This window comes from Chlamydotis macqueenii, chromosome 21, assembly GCF_036417535.1.
Source record: "Chlamydotis macqueenii isolate bChlMac1 chromosome 21, bChlMac1.mat, whole genome shotgun sequence".
Classification (NCBI taxonomy): domain Eukaryota; kingdom Metazoa; phylum Chordata; class Aves; order Otidiformes; family Otididae; genus Chlamydotis; species Chlamydotis macqueenii.
The window spans coordinates 2,573,291-2,600,744 of record NC_141576.1 but is presented as its reverse complement, the minus strand read 5'-3'; the positions used below and the strand labels follow the sequence as shown (position 1 = coordinate 2,600,744).

The 27,454-nt window shown below is 40.3% G+C and overlaps 2 protein-coding genes across 4 annotated transcripts in view; one reads left to right on the top strand and one right to left on the bottom strand.

The window, feature by feature from the left end:
• Positions 1-11,930, bottom strand: part of CFAP74 (cilia and flagella associated protein 74) — a 47,084-nt gene extending 35,154 nt beyond the window's left edge. The window contains exons 1-10 of the mRNA XM_086764660.1: positions 11,795-11,930; positions 10,766-10,856; positions 9,241-9,387; positions 8,386-8,484; positions 6,443-6,547; positions 5,246-5,419; positions 4,561-4,671; positions 3,250-3,352; positions 2,348-2,505; positions 400-610 (exon numbers count right to left, since the gene is read on the bottom strand). Of these exons, the coding sequence (XP_086620786.1) occupies positions 400-610; positions 2,348-2,505; positions 3,250-3,352; positions 4,561-4,671; positions 5,246-5,419; positions 6,443-6,547; positions 8,386-8,484; positions 9,241-9,387; positions 10,766-10,856; positions 11,795-11,918 (1,323 nt within the window). The 5' untranslated portion in view covers positions 11,919-11,930. The remainder of the gene's footprint in view (positions 1-399; positions 611-2,347; positions 2,506-3,249; positions 3,353-4,560; positions 4,672-5,245; positions 5,420-6,442; positions 6,548-8,385; positions 8,485-9,240; positions 9,388-10,765; positions 10,857-11,794) is intronic.
• Positions 1-27,454, top strand: part of GABRD (gamma-aminobutyric acid type A receptor subunit delta) — a 107,315-nt gene that overhangs the window by 69,223 nt on the left and 10,638 nt on the right. The window contains exon 1 of one of the 3 annotated variants that reach the window (XM_086764516.1): positions 19,788-20,468. The exons of 1 other annotated variant lie outside the window; for it this stretch is intronic. In XM_086764516.1, the coding sequence (XP_086620642.1) occupies positions 20,401-20,468 (68 nt within the window). In that variant the 5' untranslated portion in view covers positions 19,788-20,400. Of the gene's footprint in view, positions 1-19,787; positions 20,469-27,454 lie in introns of those variants that run through there. One more of the 3 variants, XM_086764515.1, reaches the window with a different exon arrangement.

Below are 27,454 nucleotides of genomic sequence, written 5' to 3'. Positions count from 1 at the left end.
CATTGTCTCCTTTCTAACACAGTGGAAACATTTCTCTTGTGCTGACAAACTGATGTGAATCCTTACTCAGGGATGAAGGTAATTAAACAGGAAGTGAGGGTGCTTTGCATGGCTTTTGATGTCTGTTCCAATTCATATGTTTGAAAATTCACCTCTTCTTGCAAATGCCCTTAAAAACACACGCGACACCAAACGGGATGATGATACCAGGATCAACAATCAAGAAAAGGGAGACTAACAGTTATTAAGAGATCTAATGAAGAAATTACTCCACACTTGTTCTGTACTCTCTAGTATTTGGTTGTAGCCTGTGCTATTCACAGGCAAAAGAATTCGGTGCCCTGCACCTTTCACAAAAAATAAATCTATAAGACAGTTAATTCTTAGGCCTTTGTTTACCTGTAATATTGCTTCAGCTGGATGTTTGCAAGTCCTCTCAATATATTGCCATGTTTTCATTCTCCACAGTAAAGAATCCTTAAGTTTACCACCACCCGTAATTGCCTTAGTACAGGACTGACGTTTTTTCTGCTTGTGAACAGAAGCTCTTTCTTTCAAGATTTTAGATACAATCTCCATTTTTCTTGATTTTTGCTGTTCTCTAAAAGCTCTGTAATCCAAGTTGTAAGAAATATTAAACCAACTATAGTTGTTTACTAATAATATTAACTACAGTCCAGTTTCTTTTCAGCCTTTAAGCTAAATAGCAAGTCTTTAAATTGGGTGCAGTAGCAATTTTTGGCAATTCAGAGGCTCTTTATACATTTTTCCAGACTAAATATACTCAATTACAGTCTTTTAGAAGTTGAGGAGTTGACAAACCATACTAGTCATTGCTACTGAAAACAAAGTTTTAAAGTAACTTTCCTAACCTAGTTCTCCATTTAAAGAGAACTGCGTGTCTGAAATCCAGTGGAGTCAATAAAGGGAGGACGAATAGTTAAAGGTCATGACATAAGTCCTGAACCTGGAAGATATTAATTCAAAGCTATGTATGCCTACAAACTCCATGACACACTCTGTAGTGTGACAAAAGTGACAGCAGATAATTTAATCTCAGTTTTAATAGCAGCAGTTTAATGCGCAGTTTTCTGCAACAAATATTACCCACACTTTTAATATAGACTTGCACCTCTTCAGCTAATCCATATAGATAATTACTGATTCTAAATAGGAGCAAAGAAAATATCACCTCTCATTTAAATACAGGCTACTGCCTACTGAAGCACTACAATGTCTGAATTTAGCCTTATGCCGCCTCATTGCACCAGATAAATGACACTATTTATAATGTATTTTTGGAAAATCATGGTACAAAGAAGTTAATCACGGTTACAACGACACAGGAACAGCATACGGACTCCCAGTGCTACCTGCCTTCAGTGTAAAGCCAAATAACTAAGCAGTTCTTCAGCAATTAGCAGGAGGGTAGCTGAAACTAGAAAAGAACTGCTGTGAGAAACATGACACAGCTAACATTAAGAGTAACACACTGATCTCCCTTGGCCTGCAAATGGAAACAGTGAAAGGGAGAAAGCAAACAAGGTGAAAAGGATTAAACTTAAACAGAGCTGGATATTTCCAGCAGATCTCTACAAACTGACAAGATTGTTTTATTAACATGATTTTTAGAATATATTTAGGGATAGCAGAAGTGGTGGTATGCAGCTATCAAGACTGAAGTTTTTATTGAATCAAAACTTATCAGTTCATGAACCTTTGCTTACTAAATTTCTAACATTTGCCACAGGTTACTGCCTTTGCAGCAGAGCCAGCATGCAGAATCACACACGCCTCTGCCACTCTGTTTGGTATCTTACCTCAAAATCATCCTCCTAAGCCATTAAAAAAAGTAATTAAGCTTTGCGCTGGAGCAGATAAGATACAGGCACATTCTTATCAACTTTGCTACAAAGGCAGAGAAGTAATTTCAATCAAAAAAGCATGAAGGAGAGTACCTTGCATCTGGCCTTACTGCAGTGCAATCTTCCAGAGCCTGTCTAAAAGTCTAAGAAAGCTATTCCATTTTTATAGGAGCAGCGTTCAGGAAATCCAGAAGTACAGTTACTTCAGGGATCCAGTTTAGGTTCACTGAATTTCCCTCCTGGAGCAGTTTTATCTTCTCTGCACTAATGATAGAACATAGGCTCCTAACTTTGGCTCTCCAGACAATACCTAAGCTAGAAGTTCAAGTCCCTTAAAACAGACTACACAAATATCACACACAGAGAGTAAGAGTTCACTCCCTTGAGACAGCATCACAGACATGTTTTCAGAATCTGATTAATATATTCCTGTATGAGCATCAGTAAGTAGCTGACAGTTTGTTATAGATATGAATACTTACTGTTTCTCTTTTTCATGCTTTAGCAGTCGTTTATGGAGAAAAATTTCCTTGGCAACATTGCCTCCTTCTGCCAGGATAGCTTCCCTCATTTTCATCTCCTGCTTCTTTGCCTCAAAGGCCATTGCTTTGTTCCAAACCTGGAGAGTTTGGAGTTTTTCCTATGAAGCCATACAAACCACAGTTACATATGTGATTCACAGATTAAAGAATATAAAACAGAGAATCTATGTTAGTCACCTTATCTAAATATAAACCTATGGTAAATTTATCTGAAGTTGAACTTATTGTTCTTAATATACACAGTAGCCATGGTGTGCTGAGATGCACAAAGCTCTGACTAGGTCAGGGCTATTTCTTTACCCTTCTAGCCTGCCCTTGAAATGCTGCTCAATGAGGCAATGTGAAAAGATACAGTTCTAATCAAATTAGTATTAAATAAAGATCATTCCTTCATATTCTACAGAACATAAATAGAAGACTGAAATAGCATGGCTCAGATATTCTTATTTTACATTATTTAAATTCTGAAGTAATTGTTTTTCTTCCATATGTTTTCTCCACATGAAGTACTTCTGCACTGGGATCCAAACAACTGGAAATGCTTCTGGCTGAGTTTTCAGAGAACTTCGTTGCAGTATGCATTATTTTCAAGAGAGTTACTCTACCAGCACAACTAGATTGTTGACAGAATAAACTCTGTAAGTCTAAGTGTCAAAATCTGCCCATACAAATTAACACCATTACTGGGGAGTTAAGTTCTCCCCAGTTTCAAAAGAGATTTGGTTGGTGATCTGACAGCATCACACAACAATTCTGCAGTGAAAATTTAAACTGCTTTCATTAGAACCCAGCAGTCTAACAAGTCAATTTCTGCATTCCCATCTAAGGCGCAGCAGCAGTACCCTATTGGAAGTTATGCTGTTTTTCAGGGAAAGCACAGCTTGTATCCTTCTCTCCATATGCTCCTGAGTTTTCAGTTCTTCCTTTGCATTTTTTTCATGAATTCTGTAAGCAAAGTAAAATCTTTCAGGCTTATATCCTGGAAAGCTTTTAGTATTAGAATGTTTAACCTGACAAGTAGTAATCATCAGTGTCACCATTCTTCCTGTAAGCCTCTGTGTTTACTATGATACTGGGTGTGGGGAAAGCAGAACAGTTGGAAGACTCTGCTATATACGGTACCGCTCAAGTTACAAGTGCCAACAGGCTTTCAACTAGTTTGCTCAACAACTTTTTTGGAATTTTGAATATGAAGAATGGGTTTCACATTATGACATATGTCTAGTTGCTAAAATAATGTAAGAATTCAGGTGTTGCTCATATAACCAATATCTAAACAATTACGTAGTGAACTTCATATGAGCCAACCGCTTGTACCCACACTAAAAATAAACCCTAGAAACTCTAAAATCTAGAAATATGTGGGCATGAATAAAATCTGAGATTATTCCAGCCAATATAACGGTAAACTAGGAAAAAAAAAAATCAGTAAGACTGATATATTTGATATATGACTCAGGAAAAAATATCTTTGGGTGTTTGTTTTTCTTAATTATTACAAATTTGCACATGCCATCTAACGAAAAATAAATCAACACATAAACGGCACAATTATTTCAATTCTTTTTTCAATTAAGTCCTAAACTATAAGTAAAAGTAAGTAACAAATGTTCACGCTTTCTTTAGTAGCAAAATAATTCAACACTACAGTAAGTACATAAATATAAACCTATTAAGAGAACATTTAATTCAACATCAACCAGAAGAGAACAGCAGCACTAAGGACGGACCTTGTAACCAATTTTACCAGATAGCAAGAAAGCTTTTTAAATATGCTTCAGAGGGAATACAGAACCGCAGAACGCAAGTTTCAAACCTGGAATTCAGTTATACTACTTCAAAATGCTACAGTTAATGACACACACATATATAAAATGTTTCAAATCATTGTTAATGCCTACAAGTAGCCAGACCCCTCTGCATCCCATCAAAAAGACAGTCCCTTCAGCTACTGGGACTCTGAAGATCAGACTAGGACAGTAAGGGGATTTTCTTCTTTCCAAGTCCTTTTGTGCCCTGATGGCACTGGTACTGTAGCAGAAGATTTCCAAGTGTAACAGCAGATACACCTAGCAGAAAAATTATTATTTTTCAAAGACTAAAGTTTTGTATACCAGAGAATGTCCAATGACAGAAAAGGAGTGAACAATAACCTTGCCATGCTTTTTCTCAGGAAGCATACTGCTTTTTCATGGTTTCTTCTGGCATCCTCAAGCATTTTTTTATGCCTTTCTTCATATTGTTTCTGGGCTTCCTCTTCTTTTCTGCAAAAAACAGGCAAACCAACAGTTGCAGTAGGACTAAGGAAACAGTGATCCCAACACAATGACATCTAACTGTGATGTTGGGGAGTTTATAAATATGCATTGAAACGAGGACACAAGTCTCATGTGTGTGTCATTCCCCTCCCCCCTGCCACACAGTCTCTTGTTTTCACAAAAACTACAGACATATTGACAAACTGGTATCCTCTTTCTCTCCAAGAAATCTCAATGAACTTGATCATAAGTTCAGAAGGCCCTGGCAAACAACAACAAAGCAGACACGTGCACTTAGCCTGATCTAGTGAGCTTCATTTCCTTAGACAAAAAGCATTCAGTTTTTCTCTTTAGCAAGTTTATTTGCATGTATCAAAAATCTTTACCTGCATAACTGCAAGACTGTGGGCAATCCTTATTTTAATTCCATTTCCTCATAAAATATTCTTGAAGCAACACTCAGCTAAGAAACACAATATCACTAGTATTTGAATTAGCAAATCTTCTCAACACTCAGAATAGTGAATTGGCTAAAAATAATACAGAGAAAGGAAGCAGAGTCTGACTTATAGGCGCTTACTTTTCTCTAGACCGCTGATTTTCCTCAGCTTGCAGTGCTGCTATTTTTTCCTTCCAAATCCGCACTTTGGCTCGTTCTTGGTATTGCATCTCTAGCTCCTCCTCATCTTTTTTAAATTGTTCATGAAGGATTTCATATTTTCCCTCTTCAGTTTCTATCTTCCACATCTCAAGCCTTTAAAACAAAGTGTAAGCGGTTTTCACTGAAATACAGACATTCTTTCACTTACTTAGGCTATTGAGTAGGTAAGGCTCTACGGCGAAAATGAAAACCTAGCTGTTTTATTTTATTTTTTTAAATTACATTGTTAAATCATACCCTGTTATTGACATAGGTATTGTACCTTTCAGACTAAGACTCACACCTAATAGCAGGTCTCATTTTAAACACATCAAAAATATGGGTCAAAAAAAAGTAAAAAAAATAAAGCTCAAGGTTCAGTTTCTCAAAGTCACATTTGCCCAGAAGAAAATATAAAAAGCAAGAAAATTCAGGGAAAAAAAAAGCTTTTTTGTCAACAGTGAATAACTTCATAGCTTTTATCCTTCTATGTTTTGCTGAAGGAATTTAGAGATGATAGGGATGTTCACTGCAGCAGAACGTACTGTATTCTGGTTAATCACATCTATAAGCTTGTGCTTGTGTTCTTCCTTTGATGTAGCGGCATTAGCAGTTGTACCTCTGGTGCCAAAATACACTTGCCTGTTCCCTTCTGCAAAAGGCAGTTTTATTCTGTCTTATAAATAATTTAGTATGTGTGAACAATCAATTACAAGCAGCAGTATTAGCATAAAAATACACAGTATCACCAGTGTCTCCATCACTCTCAATTGCAATCTTTTCCTTTACAGTACCCCAGACAGGTCTACTCTAGTGCAGCTTATTTTCCATTTAACATGAGACCTGTTTAGGTCCACAACGTATGCACAACTCCAAATAAAATCAAAACTTCATTTATATGTGCAAAACTAACTCAGGAGCTGAGCCACAGCAACCAATTTCCTAAGCAATGAACTGTTCAGGCTAAAAGTTGCTGCCAAGATCCTTTGTCTCACCATCAACCTCACACGGCCTCAAATTACGTAGTTCAGTATTTACAAGCAACTTCCGTAGTGATTAACTTTTGAATCCATTAAACAGCATATGAAGAACATAATAAAGATTTGCTCCCATCACAGTTCTCATTCCCACACTTACAAGTTTTCTTTTAGTGTCAAAGCAATGTTTGATTCAAAATCCTTCTCTTTCTCCAGTTCAGTGCACAGTCGTCTGTGCATTGCCTGAAGGCGGGACAAGGCTGGGCTGTTAACAAAAAAAAGAAACAAACAGAAAGAAAGTGTAACTAATAAAGGTTAAAAACAATCGCCCTTCCAACAAGATCTGCAACAACAACAAAAAAATAGCTTTGAGGCACAGATTTATGTATTAGAATTCCACCAATTTATGCAATCTCTTATTTAGCTTTCTAAGCATCCATTCTTCATTCAGAGGCATAGTGTTCTTCAAACTAGGCACATTGGTTGAAATTTACAGAGGAGCAGTTATTTCAAAAGCACTGCCCAGTAGCTTCATGTGACTATTTGTTTCTCCAGCTGATAAAAGAAGTATTCTAATGAAAATAAGTTTAGGCGAACCTACAGAACCTAGACTGCTTTTGCTTTTAAAATGGCATTACAATAATCCACGTACTTTGCCTACAACAGCAGTGTTGCCACACAGTTGTTCATTTCCCTTGGTCTTCTCTACCCTGGAGAGCTAGTAGACTGTATAGCACAGAACCAACAGGCAGTGAGCTGACTACATTCAGTATAAACTCCCTGCCTCGAAATTAAAATTGGAAATGGATCTTCTACCTGCAGTTACTTCTCTAACTTCAAAATTTTTGTACTGGGCATCAGTAACGCTAATGGTAGCTAGTATTTTCATTATGGCTAAAACATGATGCCTTTGAGCTTCATAAGCCAGAAATGTATCAAGTCTTCTTACTCCACTATTCACTCACTAAATAAGAGATTGTGAGAACTGCTATTTTTCTGCATATCTAGACCTCTCAATTCAATCCGCCACAAGCATAAAGACTTCTACAATGCTTTTCTCTTCATCGGTTTTTGTCACTAAGACTGTCTCTGAGATCCTGAACAGGGAGTACTAGCACCCATCACAGGAGCCTCATTAGCATTCGCTCATCATTTTTGTTCAAGCAGCTATTCCATCCTGGCAGTTAACCTACCTTTCTCACCCTATCATTCATCAATATACTAACTTGAAAATTAACACAGGTCATAAAATGCAGCTGCAAAGTTTGCTCACAATACACTGGTTCCTGGTACACAAGCCACCCACGTCTTTCTATTTAAACCAAATGTGAAAAGTACAGTAAATTGCCTCCCACTTTATAGCAGAAGTGTTTCAGAACAGCTCCCGTATGCAGGGCTACCCCTGAAAGGCATTCATGCATTTCACAACATAAAACAAACAGGAAAAGAAATGGCATATATATATAAATCCTGATTGTAATAGTTACCAGAAGCAAAACCATGACCTCTAAAACTGCCATAGCTCATGGGTGTTGGTTCATCATACTGAATAGGAGTGATTGAGACCCTGATAAACACAATTGACAGTAGTGGGCTAGGCTGACTTAATAACCTGTTGTTACGTTTTAAAATATATGCCTCTCTCCTGTCCACTCTAAGTTTCCACCTCCTTCTGCACTTATTTACTCAACACACTTATTACCTCTAGGTAGAAAGCATAGAGATCAATGATTCCCAAGCCAATGCACCATTATTCCTTATTTCAAAAGGAAGAATTACTGCTCAAAGTATGTCATTGGGAAAGTGACTGCAATATTAGCATTCAGTGACGTGGGAGGGAATGCACTGCTCTGCTCCCTGCCTGGAACTGCAGTACCCTTGTATCAGAACAGCCTTCCAAGCTCATGCAGTTACACCTTCACCTGAGAACGGCAATGGGTTTCATTGCTGATCTATTAACATCTTTAACACACATGCTTAAAAATTCTATCAACTGTTTGACAACATGAAGAGATGAAAACAGGAAAGTTTATCTCATTAATTGCACAGATAAACATAGTGGCTGCCTGTAATCCTTGGTATGCAGAAGCACACTCTACCTACACATTGCCAGCCTCCTCCTCTTTCTCTATTTCAATGTCTACATCCTCCAGCTGCTTTGCTAGCATCTTGATCCGCAGCTGACAGCTACTCAGCTTGTCTCTGCAAGAAACAAACAGATCATTTATATTTTGTAATTTCTTTGCTCTTTCTCATGAAACTCTTCCTTTTGGGGGCAAGATTCACAGCCAGGATCCCTTCAACTCTCACAACTCCCCATCACCATCCCATTTTTTTCCTTTAAGATCTTACTGTGAGGTCCTTCAGAAGCCTGTGTTATTTCCAAACATTTTCTCCAAAAATCCAGAAACGTAACAAGAGTTCATTCTGACTTCATCCATAGTTCACATATTAGAAAAAAATGACAACAGCATAAAAGGCATCTTTTTACATTAGCCTTCTCCAGATATATTTGCTGCTAAAGAACACCTTTGTGACCTTAACATAAGGTCAAAGCACGCATAGCAGGTGCTTCTCAAAGTATGAGAGTTACTTCATCAATTCTAATGTACCATTTCCATCACAGTTAAGAAAATGTTTACAAAGAATTTTCCACTTGAGGTTTGAACCAGCAGTATTGTGCAGACAAGGAATTAGCATCTAATTCTCCCAGATCAAACACCTCCTCTTTAACATTCGTTATCGTAGTTCATTTTTTCAAGTATGTAATTAATTTTTATCCTTGATCCTTAATTCTTTAGAAGGGTTTGGGGATATATTGAATATATTATATTAAACAAGTGTTCACATCATGTAACTCATTAAAAAATTCTACAAAATCTAATATTTATAATAGGCACAGTATCCCAGTATTTGATGCTGATTTATGCTGATGACTATGTTTGCCTAAACACTAACCTGGCTTTTTGGACCACAAGTTTCTTTTCTTTGGCTATGTCATTGAGCTCTTTTAGATTCCTCTGCAAGGTTAATATGCAAATTTTATCTGTATGCTTCACAGCCTGAATATTATTAACGTCACCCAAACAATGTTCCAAGCTTCGCCTTTGAATTGAAACACACGATTAGTAATGTAAACATAGTGAGAAACTGAAGTTACATGAAGTTTGTACGTCATCCACTTACATATTTGTGGGTTGTTTTCTGTTTCATTCTTATTCTAGCAGAACTGTTACAAATACGACCAGTATAAATAAGGAAAAAAAACCCAACATAATTTGTATAAGAAGTTTACATACAGGCACTTAAGTCAAGATTTTTAGACTCAAATCTCTACTGTTGAATGTTTATACCTCCATTTAATGCATTAATTATATGTCTTTATTTTGAAATGCCTGTGGCTCCTCTTGATTATACCTCGGGTTTGCAAATTCTAATTTACCTGAACAATAGTTTAAAACTTTAAAGGGAACATTCTAAACTAGATTAAAACATATTATATAGAGCTGATCAATTTGTGAGGTGAGCTAATCTCTCTTATAATTTTGGTCTGCTTAGGCATATAGCTAGGAGAGGTCTGAAGCTTTGGGTCTGGTTCTTTTTTTTTTTTTTCTTTAATAGTTTTGGTGTATTTTGAGTTTCTCCGTTGATAATGGTAACATTGTCAACATTTACCAGCAGTAGGCATATGTGCCATGCAACTTCCCACATAGATATATTAATAAACATTATTTTGACTTTTCATCATGCCTTATAACCCTACGCCGGGTCACGCGAGGGCAGAGACTAACAGTCTTCTCCAAATAAGCCAAACAGTGCTCTGATCTTTGTGAAGAGAGCAGCAAATACTTAAGGCCACATTCAAAGAACCAGATTCCTTTTCATGCCTGACCTCTGCTGCACGTAAATTTATTTCTTCAGGAACAAATCCATTGTATCACCTACTTCTAAAATCAGGGTAGTACTAATCTATCACCACACCAGTTCTGTGCCAATTGACTTTACATAGTCATACAAAACTCTGTATATATTAAAAAGCTTACAGTCCAACACTGATATTCTTCAGCAGACAAATTTCTGTTTTTCCAGCAACTTCTGACATTCTACCAGTACAGAGGGATAAGAACACAACACAATTATTACAGAGAGCTGGCTGGCTTTTAGAAGTATAAATTCGTTAACGTAACTCTAATTTGAGGACAGCCAATTAGCCCACATTAATGCCGTGCAATCATTGTGTTATATGTACGTATCTACAACAGTTTCAGATCTGAAAGTGTTTAGAGTCTGTCTTTATCTTACTCAACTCAGGGTTTTAACAGTAATAACCAATTTAAGGGGTTTTTTTTTTGTAAGGTCTATATTGTCTATGACTAATTTCATAAAAAAGCATAGTTGAAGTAATCAAACCTTCTCTCAAAAAGGTAAGTTAACACTATAAAGGAAATCACTGTTAGAACTGGTAAGAAAACAAATTATTTACATGCTAGAATCAGATTTGTCTTCAACTCCTTCAGAAGCATCCTCGTTTCCCATCTTGCCACCACCAGCCAATTCTTCTTCAAGTCTGTATTCTATCAGATATTAATAAAGAGACTTTGAACTTTAAAATGCAAAGCTCTAGTATACTTGCTGTCAAGTCAAAACGTGGAGAATCAGAGACGGCATTTTATAGCACCACTGCAGCATGTATAAAAAAAATTCATATGGCAAAACACACAAGGCTACTATTGTACACCTGCAAAGCAAAACAGGACAATGCCCTCTGCCTTCATTATAGACGTGTCACCAACAATCTGACATATGTGAGGGAAAAAAAAAAAAAAAACAGGGGGAGGGGAGGCTAATGTATTGACAGTCTAATACATTTATCTAAGACTACCTTATCCTATCGTCCTGTGAAGATGTACGTACTGTGTTTAGTATTTACGCTATCAAGAAAATTATGAGAAAATAATAGCCTAAGAACTCTTTTTAACATAAAGATAAGTACTTAGCACTACACCATACATGATAGTGTGTAAAATGGTCGGCATGTTGCCTCACGTAATACACTGAAACATACTTTTGGACACAATTAGGGAAATTGGCTGCCTATTAAGAGGTATCTGGTGCCAGTTTAGATTTCTTAGAGTACCCAACATCTCCACAGAGTTGGATCTGTGGAAGACCTATGCCATTCTGGAGCCAGGTGAGAGCCTAGAGCACTTCAAGTGGCACTAGATGCCAACGCATAAGCGACTGAATCAAATCCATACAGTCAAATATTAGATTTTTACCATCAGTAAGTCTGAATCAAAGTGCCTTAAACAGGTTAAAGTATAGAATTTACTGCTACAGAAATAATGGATTTGGCTTAGTTACAGCTGTGTACTGTAATGCTAGAGAACATCTGCTGGAATCATTGCATTTACCTGGAATATTATTCATCCCTAGAAATCCACTGTTCCCATCTACTAAATGAGAAGACGTTAGTTTGTTGTAAGTTATCAAAACAATTAATCATTTTCACCTTCCCAGTGTTCTTTCAGATTAGAGAACTGACCAGCTTTATCTTCTTTTTCTTCATCTTCCAGAAATGGTAGAAGAGATGTTTGTTCCTCTTCATTACTATAACTGCTCTCATTATCTTCCATACTGATAGTTCTTTCAAAACAACAATGAAAGAGAAGAACACTTATTTTAGATACAGAATCTCCAAGAACTTGCAATGGTGGTGACTGTACCTTCACATGAATTAATAGCATTCAGTAAATACTTAACGCATGTGAAATAACTGGATACAATCACACGCCTATATAATCTCTCACATGGAAGAAAGGACACTGCCAGTTTTTAATTTTTTTTTTTAAATAACTAGTTCAATAATAAAATAAACCTTCTGAAAGTATTTTATCCACTTAGGCAAACACTTTACCCAGAATGATTAGGGAACAACTCAAAACAAATACTACTTGCTGTTGGGTCTGAGGCAGGTCTCCCATGTTACAAGCTGCAGTATTTATAACAGATGCAGTATCCCAGTATTTGTACACTGTTCTCAAATGTTGATACAATTTATTAGAACTCAGTAAATTCTATATGTCATCTAGAATGAGTTATTACCACATGGTTGAGCATTTCATCAAGATCTTACTCATAGAAAGATTTGTACATATGATTAATTTTAACAAAGGTGGTGGCATTTGAGGTTGAGTGCGTTTATACAAATCCTTCTACAGAACTCAAAAACATACACTAGAAGAGAGGATTTGTTTTCTCTAGTTAAGGAACTGAGAAAATATACCACGGAATTTGAAGCACAGCATAGACTAACAGAGCGATAATGCCACTGTAAAACCACGACAGAATTCCTACAGCGGGCTACGCCCGAGGATGTTAGTGGCACTAACATGTAACGCAAACATAAACTGAGCTGCCAATGCAGCAGGAGCAGCCCAGATACTTTCTACTAAACCACTGCGCTGTCAAGAAGCACAACTCAAACTTCAATAAGCTTTGGGGGAGTTAGGCCAAAACCTACAGCAGGGTGAAAGGCCTTCTACAGGGAAACCACGAGCCAGGCGGGGAAAACCACGCTGCTCCCGCCGCACCCCAGCAATATCAGACTACCAACCGCCCGAGGCCCACCCCAGCGCCTCCCGCAGCGGAGCCCCTCTTCGCCACGGCTCAGTCCGCCCAGCGAGCGCAGGCCGGGAGCGGGAGCGGGGCCGGCGGGCGGTTCCCGCCACCACCGTCCCCGCGCAGAGCGCGGCCCACCCCGCCGCCTCACCGCCCCCTCTTCACGGCTGCGCCCGGCGACCGTTGGCTCCGCTCCACGGCAACGGAGCGAACCACCGCGAGAGCGCGGCAGGGGTGCCGGAGGGAGCCCGTCGCCTGCCCGGGCCCCTCTGACTGAGCGGCTGCCTGGCGCCCCCCCCGCCCCGCGGAGTGGTGCGTGCCGGCATCCCGGGGCGGGCGGCGCTGCGGGCTCTCGCGGGGCGGAGGAGCCGCCCGCCCGCCCGCCCGCCGGCAGCGCCCCGCGCCGCCCCCACCCAATGAATTTATCGCGAGGCGGTTGCGGGGAGTGAAGTGTCCCTCCGCGTCTGCACGTGCGCGGCGTGGGGCGGACACGCGTGGGCTTCTTCACGCCAATGAATGACAGCGATCTGAAGCAGCTGGGCAGTTGATCAGGTTTTTTTTTTTTTCCCCTGCTTGGCTTTTATTTTTTGGCAGCGTAGGTTAAAATATGACCGACCGTGAAATGCAACGTCCGTCCGGTTTGACTGGCGAGATCTGTCACGCGGTTTCGTGAGCTGCTGACACGTCCTGTGATATATAAAATCATGACTGATACTGTAAAGATGTGGTGACATTAAGGCCTCCGCCGCATTAATGTGAATGATGACAGAGGTGACTGCAGGTAACTCAGATCAGAGACATTTGCAGCAAAATTGCAGCTTACTATTTATTCTATTTATAAATTTTAGGCAGGCGGGTGGCACGATTAAACATATTTTCAGTGAGCTCACATGGCTTTCGGCACTGCCGAAGGCGTACGGATTTGGGGTTGCGCACACGGTTTAGAAGACTGGAGATCTCTGAGTTTCAATCCAGAATGAAGCTGTCTTAAATGTCTTTCAGAAACAAGCCTGTACTAGTCTGACAATGGGGTTTCACTGTTAGTTAGTAATTAAAGGTTATTACAGCAAAAATCATGTGTAGAGATGCTGCTGCCTGTTTATAATGTCACATGCTGAATGCTTCCTCTAGCTTCAGCAGAAACTGCCAGTTTTGACGTTCCTTGTGACACTTTAATAATCGTTACAAGTATGCACAAGATCACTAAATTAAAAAGTATTTAGATGACATTTTAGTAATTTACATAGTAAAGCTAAACGTCTGCACTCACAAAATGTGTCTCAGCTGGATTCCTGTGCTCCCCAGAGGACTCTTCTGAAGCTGCGTGTTTGCTGCCACGCGCTCAGTTACCAGATTTGAGCTCTTAACTGGCAATTACCTAGGTTTCCTTTCTGTTCTACTCCATGTATTACCTGGACAAAATTAAGGAACAGCGCAGTTAGACTCACAGAAAAGCAGGTTCTTGTCCCCCTACTCTTGGCACTAGGCCTAAATGATGTGCTAGAGAAATTCAGCTAGTCAAAGTGATTCAGTTACTAAAATATCGGGACATCGTTCTTTAATCGGGGCTCTATCCCAAAATAAACACTGATCTGTACAGAGAGATGGAAGGCATTCTCAGATTTATTTAATTGAAAATGTTGCTCAATTGTAAGCAATATTTCTGTAATTTTTATAGTTGCTATGAGAAGTAAAGTCTGGTTTTTCTATACCATGTGTATGAGCCCATGCTGCTAATCTAAGTATTTATTTCCGCTGGCATCCACAATATTACTCACAGTGACCAGTTCACTTATGCTATAGGTCCTCATTCTTTGGAAATATGTGGACATCCTTAGCTCTATTGACGGTGGAATCTTGATTTTACGGCATCTATTCATATTACATAAAACAAATTACATACAGACATTTGCAGGATTAAAGCTAGAAGATGTAGGCTAAAAATATGCAGTGATTAACTGTATAGCTCTCTCTGCAGATCTAGAATAGACGTAACTGTGTTAACTCTGAACCTGCCAGTTCTCACACTGCTATAGTCAGGATGCAAAAGATGAAAGTATGTTTTTTTCCCTCAAGAAAACACTTGTAAGAACACCTGGTAATGTCACTGATTTTCAGTTTTCTGTAATATTTTTATTCAGGGTATTTATAGAGTCCCAGTTTACAACTGTTTGGATGATTTTCATAACAACTAAAAAAATGGTAACTATAGTTTTAGCAATAAATAAATATGAGTTTAACCTCTAAGTTTCCTGAAAACCTAACCAGCACTTGAGTCAGAAAAGAATAGCTGATCTGTAGCTCTGCTGTAAACCGTAACGGATTGTAACCACTGCTGCATCCAGAGACGTGGCATTCGGAGCTGATTCGAAATGGAATTGTCATTCTGTGGGAAATGTTGACATAGGATGCACTCTGAACTGGAACAAGGTTCGGATTGCTAATCCAGCTTAATACAGAAATATCAGATGTTTTGTTATTAAAGTTTTACAACAGCCCCCTTCCAGTCAGCACCAGTCATTTCAGAGTGCACACGACCAGATACATCTGACTGCGTGGTTCCCAGCCACTGCTCATGATTTTCTGTCAGGTGAATAATTTGTCACTGGGGAAAGGCAATTTAATCTCCCATATAGATGCGAGAAGAGAGAACGTTTCTGCATTTCCTCTGAAAATGCTAAATTATGGCTCCCCAGAGAAGTTCGTATCTCCCAATCCACAGTTTATGTCTATCAACCAAAAGTCAGTAAATCTATTCCAGCTTTAAGCTCCAGGAGATTTACAAAAAGGCATCGGTTGATGCTACTCTTCCAGTTTTTGTAGGCACTGGCCACCAATGATACAGCTCTGAGAAACGGGTAACGGAGTGAGCACGCATAACTGAAAATCCTGCTGTTTTCCTACTGCGAAGTTAAAGTTAGAGGTGTTTCAGTGAAGTTACTTCAGTACCACCTCATGATCAATTTGAAACTTAGTAGAACTGGACGGTTCAGTTTGCTGTATGGCTACATACTGTGCTTCTCCAGGCGGCTGGTATTTCTTTTCTGAACGTTTCCAAGGTGACAGTAGCTCATATATGGAGCTTTCTAGCTTTTAGGCAGGAAGACATGCCAATAACGGAATCTTAATTTTTGCAGTGTGTTTTATATCAGATTACATAAAACAACTTCTCTGCCCCCATTCTATGATCTGGATCAACATTTGAATGTAAAACAATGGCAAAACACGGAGAAGGGCCTTACCAATGAGTGGCCCTTACAGGTGTAGTGAGAAGGAATGAGAGGGGCATTTGCTGTCAGAGCTCTCCAGAGAGGAGTGACGGGGATGACATCCGCTGGAGTGCACCACCGAGAGCAACACAGCTGGCGACAGCCATCTCCAGCCCTGGAACTAGCCCTGACTCGGGGGCAAAGTGGGGAATTTCATCCCAAATCTGTGGCACAGAGAAGAGAAAAAGAGGGCAAAGTGTCTGGCTGCACTTCATGATTATAAAAAAAAAAAATCTATGCAGACTGAGGGATGAACTAGATGTTCTACAGAACATTTGGAAACAGATAAGAACTAGAATCCTCATCCAGCGCTTCAGGTGAAAGGAAAATGAATGTTGTGGTTATACAGATATTTATTAAATGCAGACACATTTGTGTTGGGCCACGGGACACTCATACAGTGCAAACCCAGCACAACCTCTGAAATGAGCTAAATATTCCCACTGTGTGATTGCTACTGATATTCCCAAATCTCATTTACAAAAATAGGCATATGTGTGTAATTTATATATCTAGAGACATTTGGCGACATTGCCACAATCTTTCACTAACTGTTTATGTGGAATCGTGGGAGAGTCAAACTAATTATCTCTGTGGTACAGTTTTTGCCTCTAAAAATTGTATCTGGCAATATGACATCTTTACTTTGCTGGCAGTAAAACCACCTGTTCTGTTTAGAAAATGATCTATTAAGAATATCAGGTAATGGAGCACAACTGTAAAATAAATCTAAATAATGTCCTTTTGATATGCTTCCAAAATCCTGAGATAATAGACAACTATGAAAACTTGCTATTTGGCCCAAATCACTGAGCATGTTTCTCCTCAATCCATCAAATTATGCTCTCCAATAAATTATTTTATGGTAGCAATTACAAAAACATGGATGCCTATGATCAAGAAAAAGTCACACCTCTTACATGCTCCAGAAGAAAAATACTTGACCGTTTTTGAAATGTGGGTTTCTGGTTTAAATTGTAGTAAAATATTACCTCAAAGTTGTGACCTGTGCTTACTACTTGAGGAACAGTAAATACTTCAAACATTAGTAATTGTTAATATGGTAATGATAACAACTAATGATTTAATAAATAAGAATGTTTAAATGATATTTAAGTGTAAAATTGTCCAGATGATGATCCATCTGAGCTCCACATGCAAGGTCAGGTCATAGGACGGGTATTTTCATAACAGGTCGTGCCTGCAGCCACACGGATTGAGGAGAGGTAGTCATTTAGCAGAGTGACAAAAAGGCTTAAGAAACATTTAGTATCATGGGCCATCTTTTTAAGGATATTTGACAGTTCCAAGCCAGTAGCTAAAGGAAAGCTTTAATTATTTTTAAGAGGATTAGATGAGAAAGATTTGGGGAGCTTATTTATTTTGTTTTGTTTTGATGTTTTAATAGCAATTTAATTGTTTTTTAATCTATCTCTTGGGCAATTTTAATCTGTCACTGACTGTAAAGAGTTTGGGATATTCTGCTAGAATTGTAGGAAACAAATATATTGTTGATCATTATTATTCTATCCCCTCTCTTCCCTTTGGCTAATAGGAATTACTACTTTTGAGTGGGGGTGTACGCACATATGTGTATATATATGTAACAGCCTGCTTTGCTTAAATATGTATTTGTGTGCAGAATCAACTCAAAACAAGGCTGAATGACCTAGCATTTGTCCTTCTTCCGTATAATAAAGAGGATAAAATGAAGGCCTATATAGATCAAATGCAATTTATTCGTTGGAGAGAAGTTACACATTTATTTTAGGATTTTGTGGGAATGGATCTCAGAACATCTCTTTTTCTGAAGTACAGACACAAAGTGGTAGCTAAATCAGTCATGAAAATAACATGAGATTTTGTTAAACCCAGGCACTATTTATGGTGGTGATGGAAGACTCCTCATGTATACTTTTTTCATTCACGATGGCATTATTAATCTAATTTTGTGGGCAGTCACCTTACTGCTTTGGGCTGTAGAGCTGCTGAAAAAGAAGCATAGCGGTAGAAGAAGTACGAAAGAGAACTAGATAATGAAGTAGGGAAAATATGTAGGTGATACTCTTTTTTTCTTTTTTTGCAATATCAGAACCACTGACAGCAAAGAACTTTTTCATGGGATCAGAGTAAGTGCTGAAAGTGCAGTTGTAGAAGTACAGTTCTTTCAGTAACGATTCTTTTAGAGGACTGCCGTTGTATTTTTACTTGTTTTAATGGCCAAATTTGTACCAACATCTGTGCCTTGAGAGCATATGTTGCCATGACGTCCTTACACCGAGACACAAATACACACACACTCATGTATGTGTTATACCCGTATAAAATACATGTATACACACCCTCATCTACATGTACAAATTGCTTTGGCTCATTTTTGCAATTTTTGCAGATGTATGCTGAAGACACAGAAAACTGTTCTTTTTTACTAGTAAATTAGATGACAGATGTCTAGCCAGAGAAAATACCAACAATTCTCAGAGTAGGTACATAGCTCATTGGAACGCCATCCTCAGAGTAGGAAAAATACAAAAAAGTGACAACTGAAAATATCCTGAAAGGTGTCAATCTGTTCTATTATACAGAGAGACAAAATCATTCTGTTCTGTATGCCATCCTCTAAATTCCATCAAAAATCTTTTGGTCTCCCTCCTCCAAAAAACGAGTTTTCATGCAACAATCCAGCTACTTGAGTTTCCACATAGGTCTTTTCCTCCTTTGCGTACCTTACCTGTGGGCACGACCATTGAACTGTGCAGAAGGGAAAAAAGATCAGAAAGAAAACAAACCCCCACATCATTCTGACACGGTTATGACATATGATCTTACGTATGTGCGTACATGTGTTTGTGTATGTGCTGTGTACATCTGTACATCTGTTCTCCTGGATCGCACAGAGCTGTTATTCCCCTCACCCACCACCCCTTAGTTGCCATTTGAAATATTGGTATTAAATAATGGTACAAAATTAAGCGTACGAAGAGAGAAATCGAACACTTTACCCCAGGTGCATCCTTTGATTCAGGTATCTGCGCATTCATTTCTGCTTTACGATACAATTTCTTTCAAATGTCTCCTTCACAGAGTTTCCCTCTGTGGGCTGTTTTTAAAGATCGCTGTTCTAGATTGAACAGCACCAAACACAGAGGAGGCGGAGGAGGAGAGAAGAAAAGAGAGAATATGCAGGAGAAAAACGAGTTTGACCTGCAAGTAAAGCTGAACCCAGACTCGGGACAGCCTCTCTTGGCCAGGCTTGCCCGCTGACCCCCGTGATGAGCGGGGGTCCCCGAGTGGGCAAGGATGAGCCCCGCAGCCCCGAGCTGGGGCGTCGCAGACGCGGTTTCAGCGCTCCGTGCTCGCTGAAGTAACGCGGAGCGTTTCACTCCGGAGAAGCGTTCCCGCGGGGAGCCGGGAGCGCCCGGGCTGAAGTTTGCAAACCCACGGGTCTGCCCGCCTGGGCTGTGCCCCGCCAGCCCGGGACAGCTCGGAGGAGGAGCAGGGGTGGCGGTGGCCCCTCTCCAGGGTCCCCCCCTCCCCCGTCTGTATTCCCTCTTCCCTTGGGAAGCTGCTCGAAGACGGGCTGCAGCTGCGCTCGCCCCGGCGCCGTGCCGGCGGGCTGTGCGGAGGGAGGAGCGGGGGGAGGCGGCCCCCGGTTCCCGCAGCGCACATGGCCCTCGCTGTGCCGCCCAAACCTGCCCCGCGGCTCCCGCTCCGCTCCCTCCGGGCTGCCCGCACCCCATGGCTCTCCCGCCCGTGCCCTCGGCTCCCTCCTCCTCCTCCTCCTCCTCCTCCTCCTCCTCCTCCCTGTGACCGGTCGCACGGGCCATGCCTGCTCCCTCCGGAGCACTTTTAGTTTGCTCCCCCCCGCGCTCGCTGGGATTAAGCTCTCGCTTCGGAGGTTATTTTCGGCAACCAGCCTTGCACCCGGGAAGCGCGGCCGGAGGAAGAGCCAGGCAGTGCTGAGGGGAGGCGGAGGAGCCGCGGAGTGGGGGGACGGACCTGCCCCGCACCCCGCACCCCGCACCCCGCTCCCCGCAACCCGCCCGCATGGCCCCGGGGCCCCGCGCGGCTGTGGGGGCTGCTGCTGCCGGGCAACGATCCACCGCTTCCAACTGAGCCTCAACTCGGAGCAGCGAGCAAGGATGGCAACGCCGCTGGAGCGCCGGAGCCGCCAGGAGAGCCAGGGAACCTGGGTTTTGTTTGCCACCGTCCAATAAATGGGAGTAAAATGGAATTTCTTACCTGGGTGTTTCCTGCCTTGGTTCTACTGTGCACCCAACAGCACAGGTGTATCAGGTAAGAGAATGCCTTCCCTGTCTTTCTTAGACGGCCCCGACGGGCGTGCTGGGGTGCGGGGCGCCAGGTCCGGCTGCGCCTGGTCCGCTCTGCCCTGCCCGGGCTCCCACCCGTGCCCAGGGATGCTCCCCGTTTGAGGGGGGCGACGGCTGCCTGAGTGAGGGGTCAGTAGGAAAAGGGTCTTGACTGAAGAGTTTCCTCAGTGTGCTCCATCTTTTTTTTCTTCTTCTTTCTTCTTTTTCTAGCAGAGGATGCACTTCTGCCAACTGAGCAACCCAATTTCTTGGGTTAATCAAGAGCTGTGCTTTTAACAGGATGCCTGTGGAAGCCTTTTCCCGAGGGCATTTACTCTAAATTGGGAGCAATCACTTTTTGTCATGGCACTGCACATCCCAGGCAGCCTCATCCCCCCCAAACAGCTCTGCAGGGGGCCTGCTGGAACGTGAAACTGCCACAAGCCCAGCACAACCAGTGGGGCACTAAGGGAACATCTTTGCTTAGGGCCTCCACAGGCACAATTAAAACACCCAAAATAGAGACATTAATTTCTAAAGGCTTCGTTAAGTCTCCTGAACTTGAGATAGGAGGAAGAGATCTTTAAAAAAATGTTAGAACACCACCAACCATTTCTTAAAATAATGAATTGTAAAGATGTATGTTTGCAGTTCCCAGTCCCATTTATTCCGAAGGTGTTAGCTAGGCAACCAGCTATGTTCTCTATATATGCTCTACAGATCTGGAGGCTGTATGTGGAGAAAGCTTGCCATGATTATGCAATGAAAATAGAAGGGGGAGTAAAAAAGAACTTGCTGCATGTAAAATCATGCCTACATCCTCCAGAGTAGAGACGGCCGTGGTATTAAAGGGGTCTTCCTACTTCTACTTTATAGACATTATTAATAGCTCCAGAGTAGTGTAAGACGCAAAGTGATAATTGTAGCAAGACATAACATTGCTGTTATAGTTTTGGGAATTAATTAGTGAGGTCTGATTTTTTTTTTTTTCCCTGGGAGGGAAAACGATCTTGCATGACAGAAGCGTCAAGTCAACTGCTCTTATTCAGGACTGACATAATGATTTATCCTATGACCTTGAATCTGTTATCCAGGGTCAGATCCTGACACCCTCATGCTCTGAAGCAATCCAGTTATTACAGTGAAGGCAGACAAAATACTGCTTATGACCTAAGGGCGTCGAGATCTTGCCCATCATTTCAATGATCCTGTTTCTCTATCTGCACTTGGGCTAGCATTAAGTATTTTGATTGAGAAGTGGTGTTTGAATATAAAAGAAGAAAAAAAAATTAAGGAAGCATCAGCCTTCTCAGCATCTGCCTTCAAGGCCTGTTTCTAGGCACAGCAACTGCCAGGATATGTGCAACCTATAATTAGTTGGATAAATTATTTTATATTTGGATTAATTACCTAGTTACTTGACTTTCTTCCTCCAGTTACACAATAGTGATGAGCTGTTTGACAGAAATGCATACATATTTGTGGCAGAGAGTAATGCAAGACAAATTCTGGCTTGTGAAATTCTACCTGTTCAGTTTGTAGTTGTTTTCCAAATATGCCAAAGTGTAAGACATCCAACAGTCAAAGGAAGCTGCTCTGTTCACTACAGCAATTTTCCAAAGATGCAGTATTTAGCATGGCTATGGCAGAACATTGTCTAATCTTGTAAAAAGTGAGTAACCTTGCCCACATGTGTACTTTTGATGAGTTAAACAGAACTAGACCACAATTTTATCCTTGCATTAGTAAAATTACTCGCGCATAGATGACCTGTGAAATAATTCTCCTTGTAAGGGCCCAAGAAGCACATTAACTTCCTCATTAGTCCTCCTTGGAGTTCTGTAATATGATATTATATAGAATTATTTTTGGGAATAGATGCTTTTATGAAGAACAGCATTTTATTAATACTGTGGTTTTATAAAAATGGTCAAAACTGACAATAGCTACATTTTACTGCTCCGGTTTTGTTTTCTAAATGTAATGTGATCCATGGTTATGATGACACAGGCCATCCAACACCACTAAGTTCTCTGCTTGAGAGTCCTATGGACTGCATATTGACAGGGGCGAGCAAAAACCTGTTCCGAAAAGGAAGAACATTTCAGCGAGTTCTGAACTCAGTGGTATGACACAAGAGTTTCCGAAGGCAAAACTACCTATTCAAATAATGTTAAGCTTTGGCAGAGGAGGGAAGTGGGGAACACATCCAGCCTGCTTCCTCACAGCATTTTTGAATATCCTTTCAGGCTGCTCTAGAGAGCTGTATTTGGAGCAATTTCTCTGTCATGTGTGCTATTTGACTAAATGAATGAGCCAAATTCAGCCTAAGTCAGCACATCCTACTTGTGCCACTGCTGTTTTCAGGTAAATATTTTTAAGAAGTAGTATTTTTTGGTCTGCTTGAGGCAGTGATTAGTGGCAAGAAATTTGGCATTTATATGATTGAAAGCTCTTTGGGGCAAAGACCGTAGCTTCCATTATTTTATCAGAGTTGGATATGCTGTGGATGCTGCAATAATAAATGTGTCATAGTGAATGAGATCATCACTTAGTGAAATATTTCTTCACTTGTGTGGTGGAAGAGTATTACTGAGAGGAGTTTGGGGATGTATGTCCATACTTTGGAATTCTTTACTGAAACGGATTTTAGTTCTCTAATTAAAAATAGATGTATCTTTTGTAGTTAAGATTCTACTATGTTAAATGGCTTTTATACATTTGCATAGAATTGTCTTTCTGTTGTGTGTCTCCCTCAGCCTTTTACTTCTGTTCATGGAAACAGAGCAGCTTTAACACATGAATATCTGCAGAGAGGGGTCCATTTCCTGTAGCTTAAAACTCATGGAGAGGAAATAGGGGCTTTTATGTTCAAACAGTTGCCATGAATTAAGCCTAATGCCTTTTCAATTACATTTCAAACCACAAAACATATTTACAGTGAGCTTCACTTAGCGTCAGGAATGGCAGATGGGAAGGATACACATAGTGCTCTGGATAATCCTGGAGTTTGACAGAGGCCAGATTGTTCACTGACCTTGCAGGATATTCCTTGTCTTTTTCCCCAAGAAAAAGTTTTCTTGAGTGGCAATGATCCCCAAAAGATTATCTCAAAGAAAATGAAATGCACCCCATCCCAGTATTCAGTATCAGTCAAACTGGTATTTCCATCTACCAAGTTAAAAGATTCATATAACAACTATGTCACAGTCCCAAAAAGAATCAGATTAGTGGATTTAAAGAAGAAACAGGAGATGCAAAAAGTTATTTCTAACACCTTACTGCCGTACATGTTTGTCAAAAGGTTGGTGCACTCTCCCTACAAGTGTGACCTAAAATCAGAATCTTACTGACTTAAAGGTGCTGCTGAGCTTCTGGCACTACAGTGCAAGAATAATATTGCTAATGTGAGCTCTTGTTCAGCTGCTGTAGTGCACTCATTCACACAGAACATACAGATTGCCTCTTTCTTTGGTGTAAGTTAAATACCTAGCAGATATTTTCTAGTAATACAGACTAATTTCTAGCAACTGATTTCAGGCAGTGTTCTGGAAGACACTGCAGCCAGGCTAACACCCCACTTGCTTGCCAAGCCCTTTAAAGATGTGCTGTCCGAGTTGATTGATACTTCTCCTCCAGATCAGTCCACATTAGTGGAATGCAATGGTCCCGCGGCAGCTGGGAGAAAGGTGTCAGCTTGGATAGAAAGGATTTTGGGATAGATGTACTTTTATTCTAGAACTGATAATACTTAGCTCTGAAAGAGATGCATTTCTTTGTCATTTGAGAGTCATTGCTTGGACTTGCTTTCCCTAACCCGTGTCAGGGACAGTTTTGTTAGGCAAAGAAGAACTTCATAGTTTTGCCACATTTATCAATGGTGATTCCCTCTCCCGTTTGTCCCCTGTGCAAGAGAACTGACTATTCTTGTCATAGTTTGAACAGCAGTAGTCTGTTTTCTACTGCTAACAATGAGCTCTGTTGGAGTTCTCTCAGTGCTTAAACTCCAGATGTGGACAGATGTAAATATATTCTCCAGAATATCTGCTTGAAATGAGATGTGTACAGAGCCAGAGTGTGAATGAAAAATCGTCTTCAGCTTTAGATTTGGGAATGACTTCCAGACTGATATTAGTACATGTGACTGTTGCCATTCAGTCAGCTAGGCACCCCACTCTGGCCTGGTGCAAAGTAAAGATAAGCTTTTCGATGAGCTGTTACTCCCCTTGAATTTTACAAATCAAGAGCTTAATTTTACAAAGTCCTTTTCTTACTAAAACAAGCTTTACAGCAGCTTACGTTTATCAGGAAGCGAAGTTGCTGAATCAACTAATAGTAGTTTCCTTTCTTTTCTTCTTTACTGCTTACACTGCAGAAAGTTAATCCCTTCCAGCGTGGCTTTTCTATGCTGGTCTTCCTTTTTCAGGTACAATAAATGAATAATATTTTAGGCCATGTATAATCCCAACTGCTTATCAAGGATGAACAAAATTCTCTCACCATCCTTCATGTAACTCTAAAGCACTGGACGCAATGTACAGAAGTCCAGAGGAACGGCTCAAAGGAGTTAGCACAAACTGGCCTGTAAACCTCAACCACAACCTGTCTCAGCAACCTGTCCCAGGGCTCGGTCACCCTCGCAGTGAAAAAGTTTTTCCTGATGTTGTAGCAGAAGCTCCTGCGTTTCAGTTTGTGCCCACTGCCTCTGGTCCTGGGCCTGCCTTCTTTATACTCCCCCTTAGTGTATTTGTATACATTGATAAGATCCCCCCCGAGCCTTCTCTTCTCCAGGCTAAACAGTCCCAGCTGTCTCAGCTTTTCCTCATGAGAGTTGTTCTAGTCCCTTAATCATCTGCATGAAAAATGCCTAATATTAGCAAAAGCTTTTTGTAATACAGTGGTAACCGTTTGTAAATGAAACTGTAGGTTACTGTGATTCACATATTCTCTTTGAGTATCTAGGAGCCATTCTGTGAGCACCACACTAGTGTGTGAGAATGGCAGTACCTGAGGACGAGTGATTTTGTTGCCCATTTCAAAGAAATTTAAAAATGAACCAGTAGTATAAACATCAACAAAGTAAATCTAGCCATAAAATTATTCCATCTGTAATACTTCAGTAACCCCCACTGGTATTAAGTGCATATAGCTCCACTAACTTCAACGCATTTGTTACACTGATGATCTGACCCTAAGTCTTTATTAATAATAGAAACAAGATTCATTTTAATTGTGTCATGGATATTAAAGTAAAACTCCTTCTAGATTGTAATCTGCTTGAAACACATGGCAAGCCCACAGTTTTTAACCCAGCTCTTGTCATTCTAACTTCCTTTTAGCTCTGTGGCTCTCCTTAATGCCATTAATGTCGAATACCGACACAGGGTAACTGCTGCATACTGGAAATGCTTTTTCGAAAAAGATGAGGCTCCTGGCAGTTCTTATAGTGGCAGTGCTTCTTTTCTAGCAACTGACTGATTGTAAGTCAGTTATCTGGGGATGGGTTCTTGATGCATGCAAGTAGCAATACCTGTTGTGAAAGGGAGGAGCAGGATTGGTTTTTATTATTTTTCTCAGGTAGAGTACTCATAAATATACATGGTATTGTAATTTCACAATGACTACCACCTTAGGCCCCCCCCTCACTAACAAAACCACGACAACCGAGCACTTTAGTACTATTGTGTATGTCGGAAGCATAAGCTCGATTCTCCCATCCTCGCAGATCAGTCGCGCAAGATGGGTTGCTACAGCTCAGTCACTTTTTGACTGGAGTGCTGTTTTCGAAGCACTTTACAGAACTTGGCTGCAGTTTTAGCAATAGGAGTTGAAAAGCACCATCTTCTACTGAGAAGGGAAATAGACTTTAGGCAGATATATTCATTCAAGCATATTCTAGTTATTTACTTTAATGACAAAAAGACTTAAAGTATCATTCTTTACCTATAAAAGGAGCAGAGATATTTTACTGATTAGGAATACCATTCCATATCTATGGCTGAGACTTACCAGCTACAAATAAGAACATTTTTAAACAAAATACTTTCAACATAGTCTTGTATTCTCTAATCTGCCAAGGCCTTAATTAAAAAAAAATATTTGTTTTCTGTATTAACTGTTAGCCTTAGTATTTCCAGAAATAGGGCAGTGAATGTAAAAGAAAAGAAATGAAAGAATTTCTGAGCAGCAATGTTTGATGGTATTGCAGAAGAAAGCCAGACCTTAGCATCTAGATCTTGCCAAGTATTATGAAACTATAATTTAATTTAAGTAAATACTGACAGTTGGATGATTGAAAGACCAGCACATAGGAAACAGCAGTCTGATAGAAAGAAGTGTTTATATAGTTGATGAGACTCAATAAAGAAGGAAAAAAAAACCTCTGACAACATATGTTATAAAGCTTCAAAGCCCATGTCTAAATCAATTACATTATTCCAATTTATGTAGCTGAAAATATGGCTCTGAGTCTTCCAAGATCCTTACTCAGAAGAGATATAGGACCTTGAGAAATATCTGAGATAGTCATTTGAGATGACATACAGCAGTGTGCTTATGGCAAGGAAATGTTATAAATGCAATTTAATATATATCCCCAATTTTAACGTTTTGCCGTGAACTAACAAAGTTTCACTTTGGAGCAGCGTCCCTGTGCTTTAAGGTCACTTAAGCTTTGACAACTCTGTTAATGCAAGTTTTCAGTGTCTCTGCTGCTCAGAACTTACATCTATACTTTGCAATCCTGGAACTCCTTCCTTATATAATTGGCTTCATACATGTAGGGCATGAATTTTATGACCAGGGCAATCAAAGATTTTTCTATCAGTCCCCTGTGAGAAGAAGAGTTGGTTATTGCAGGACACTCTGCTACTGTGCTAGCAGTGACTGCATGTGCTGAGCTGAATGTGCTCAGACTGGCGTATTTTGGAGAAAATACCCATGTGCTTTATGTGGGTCAATGTCGCATGAACG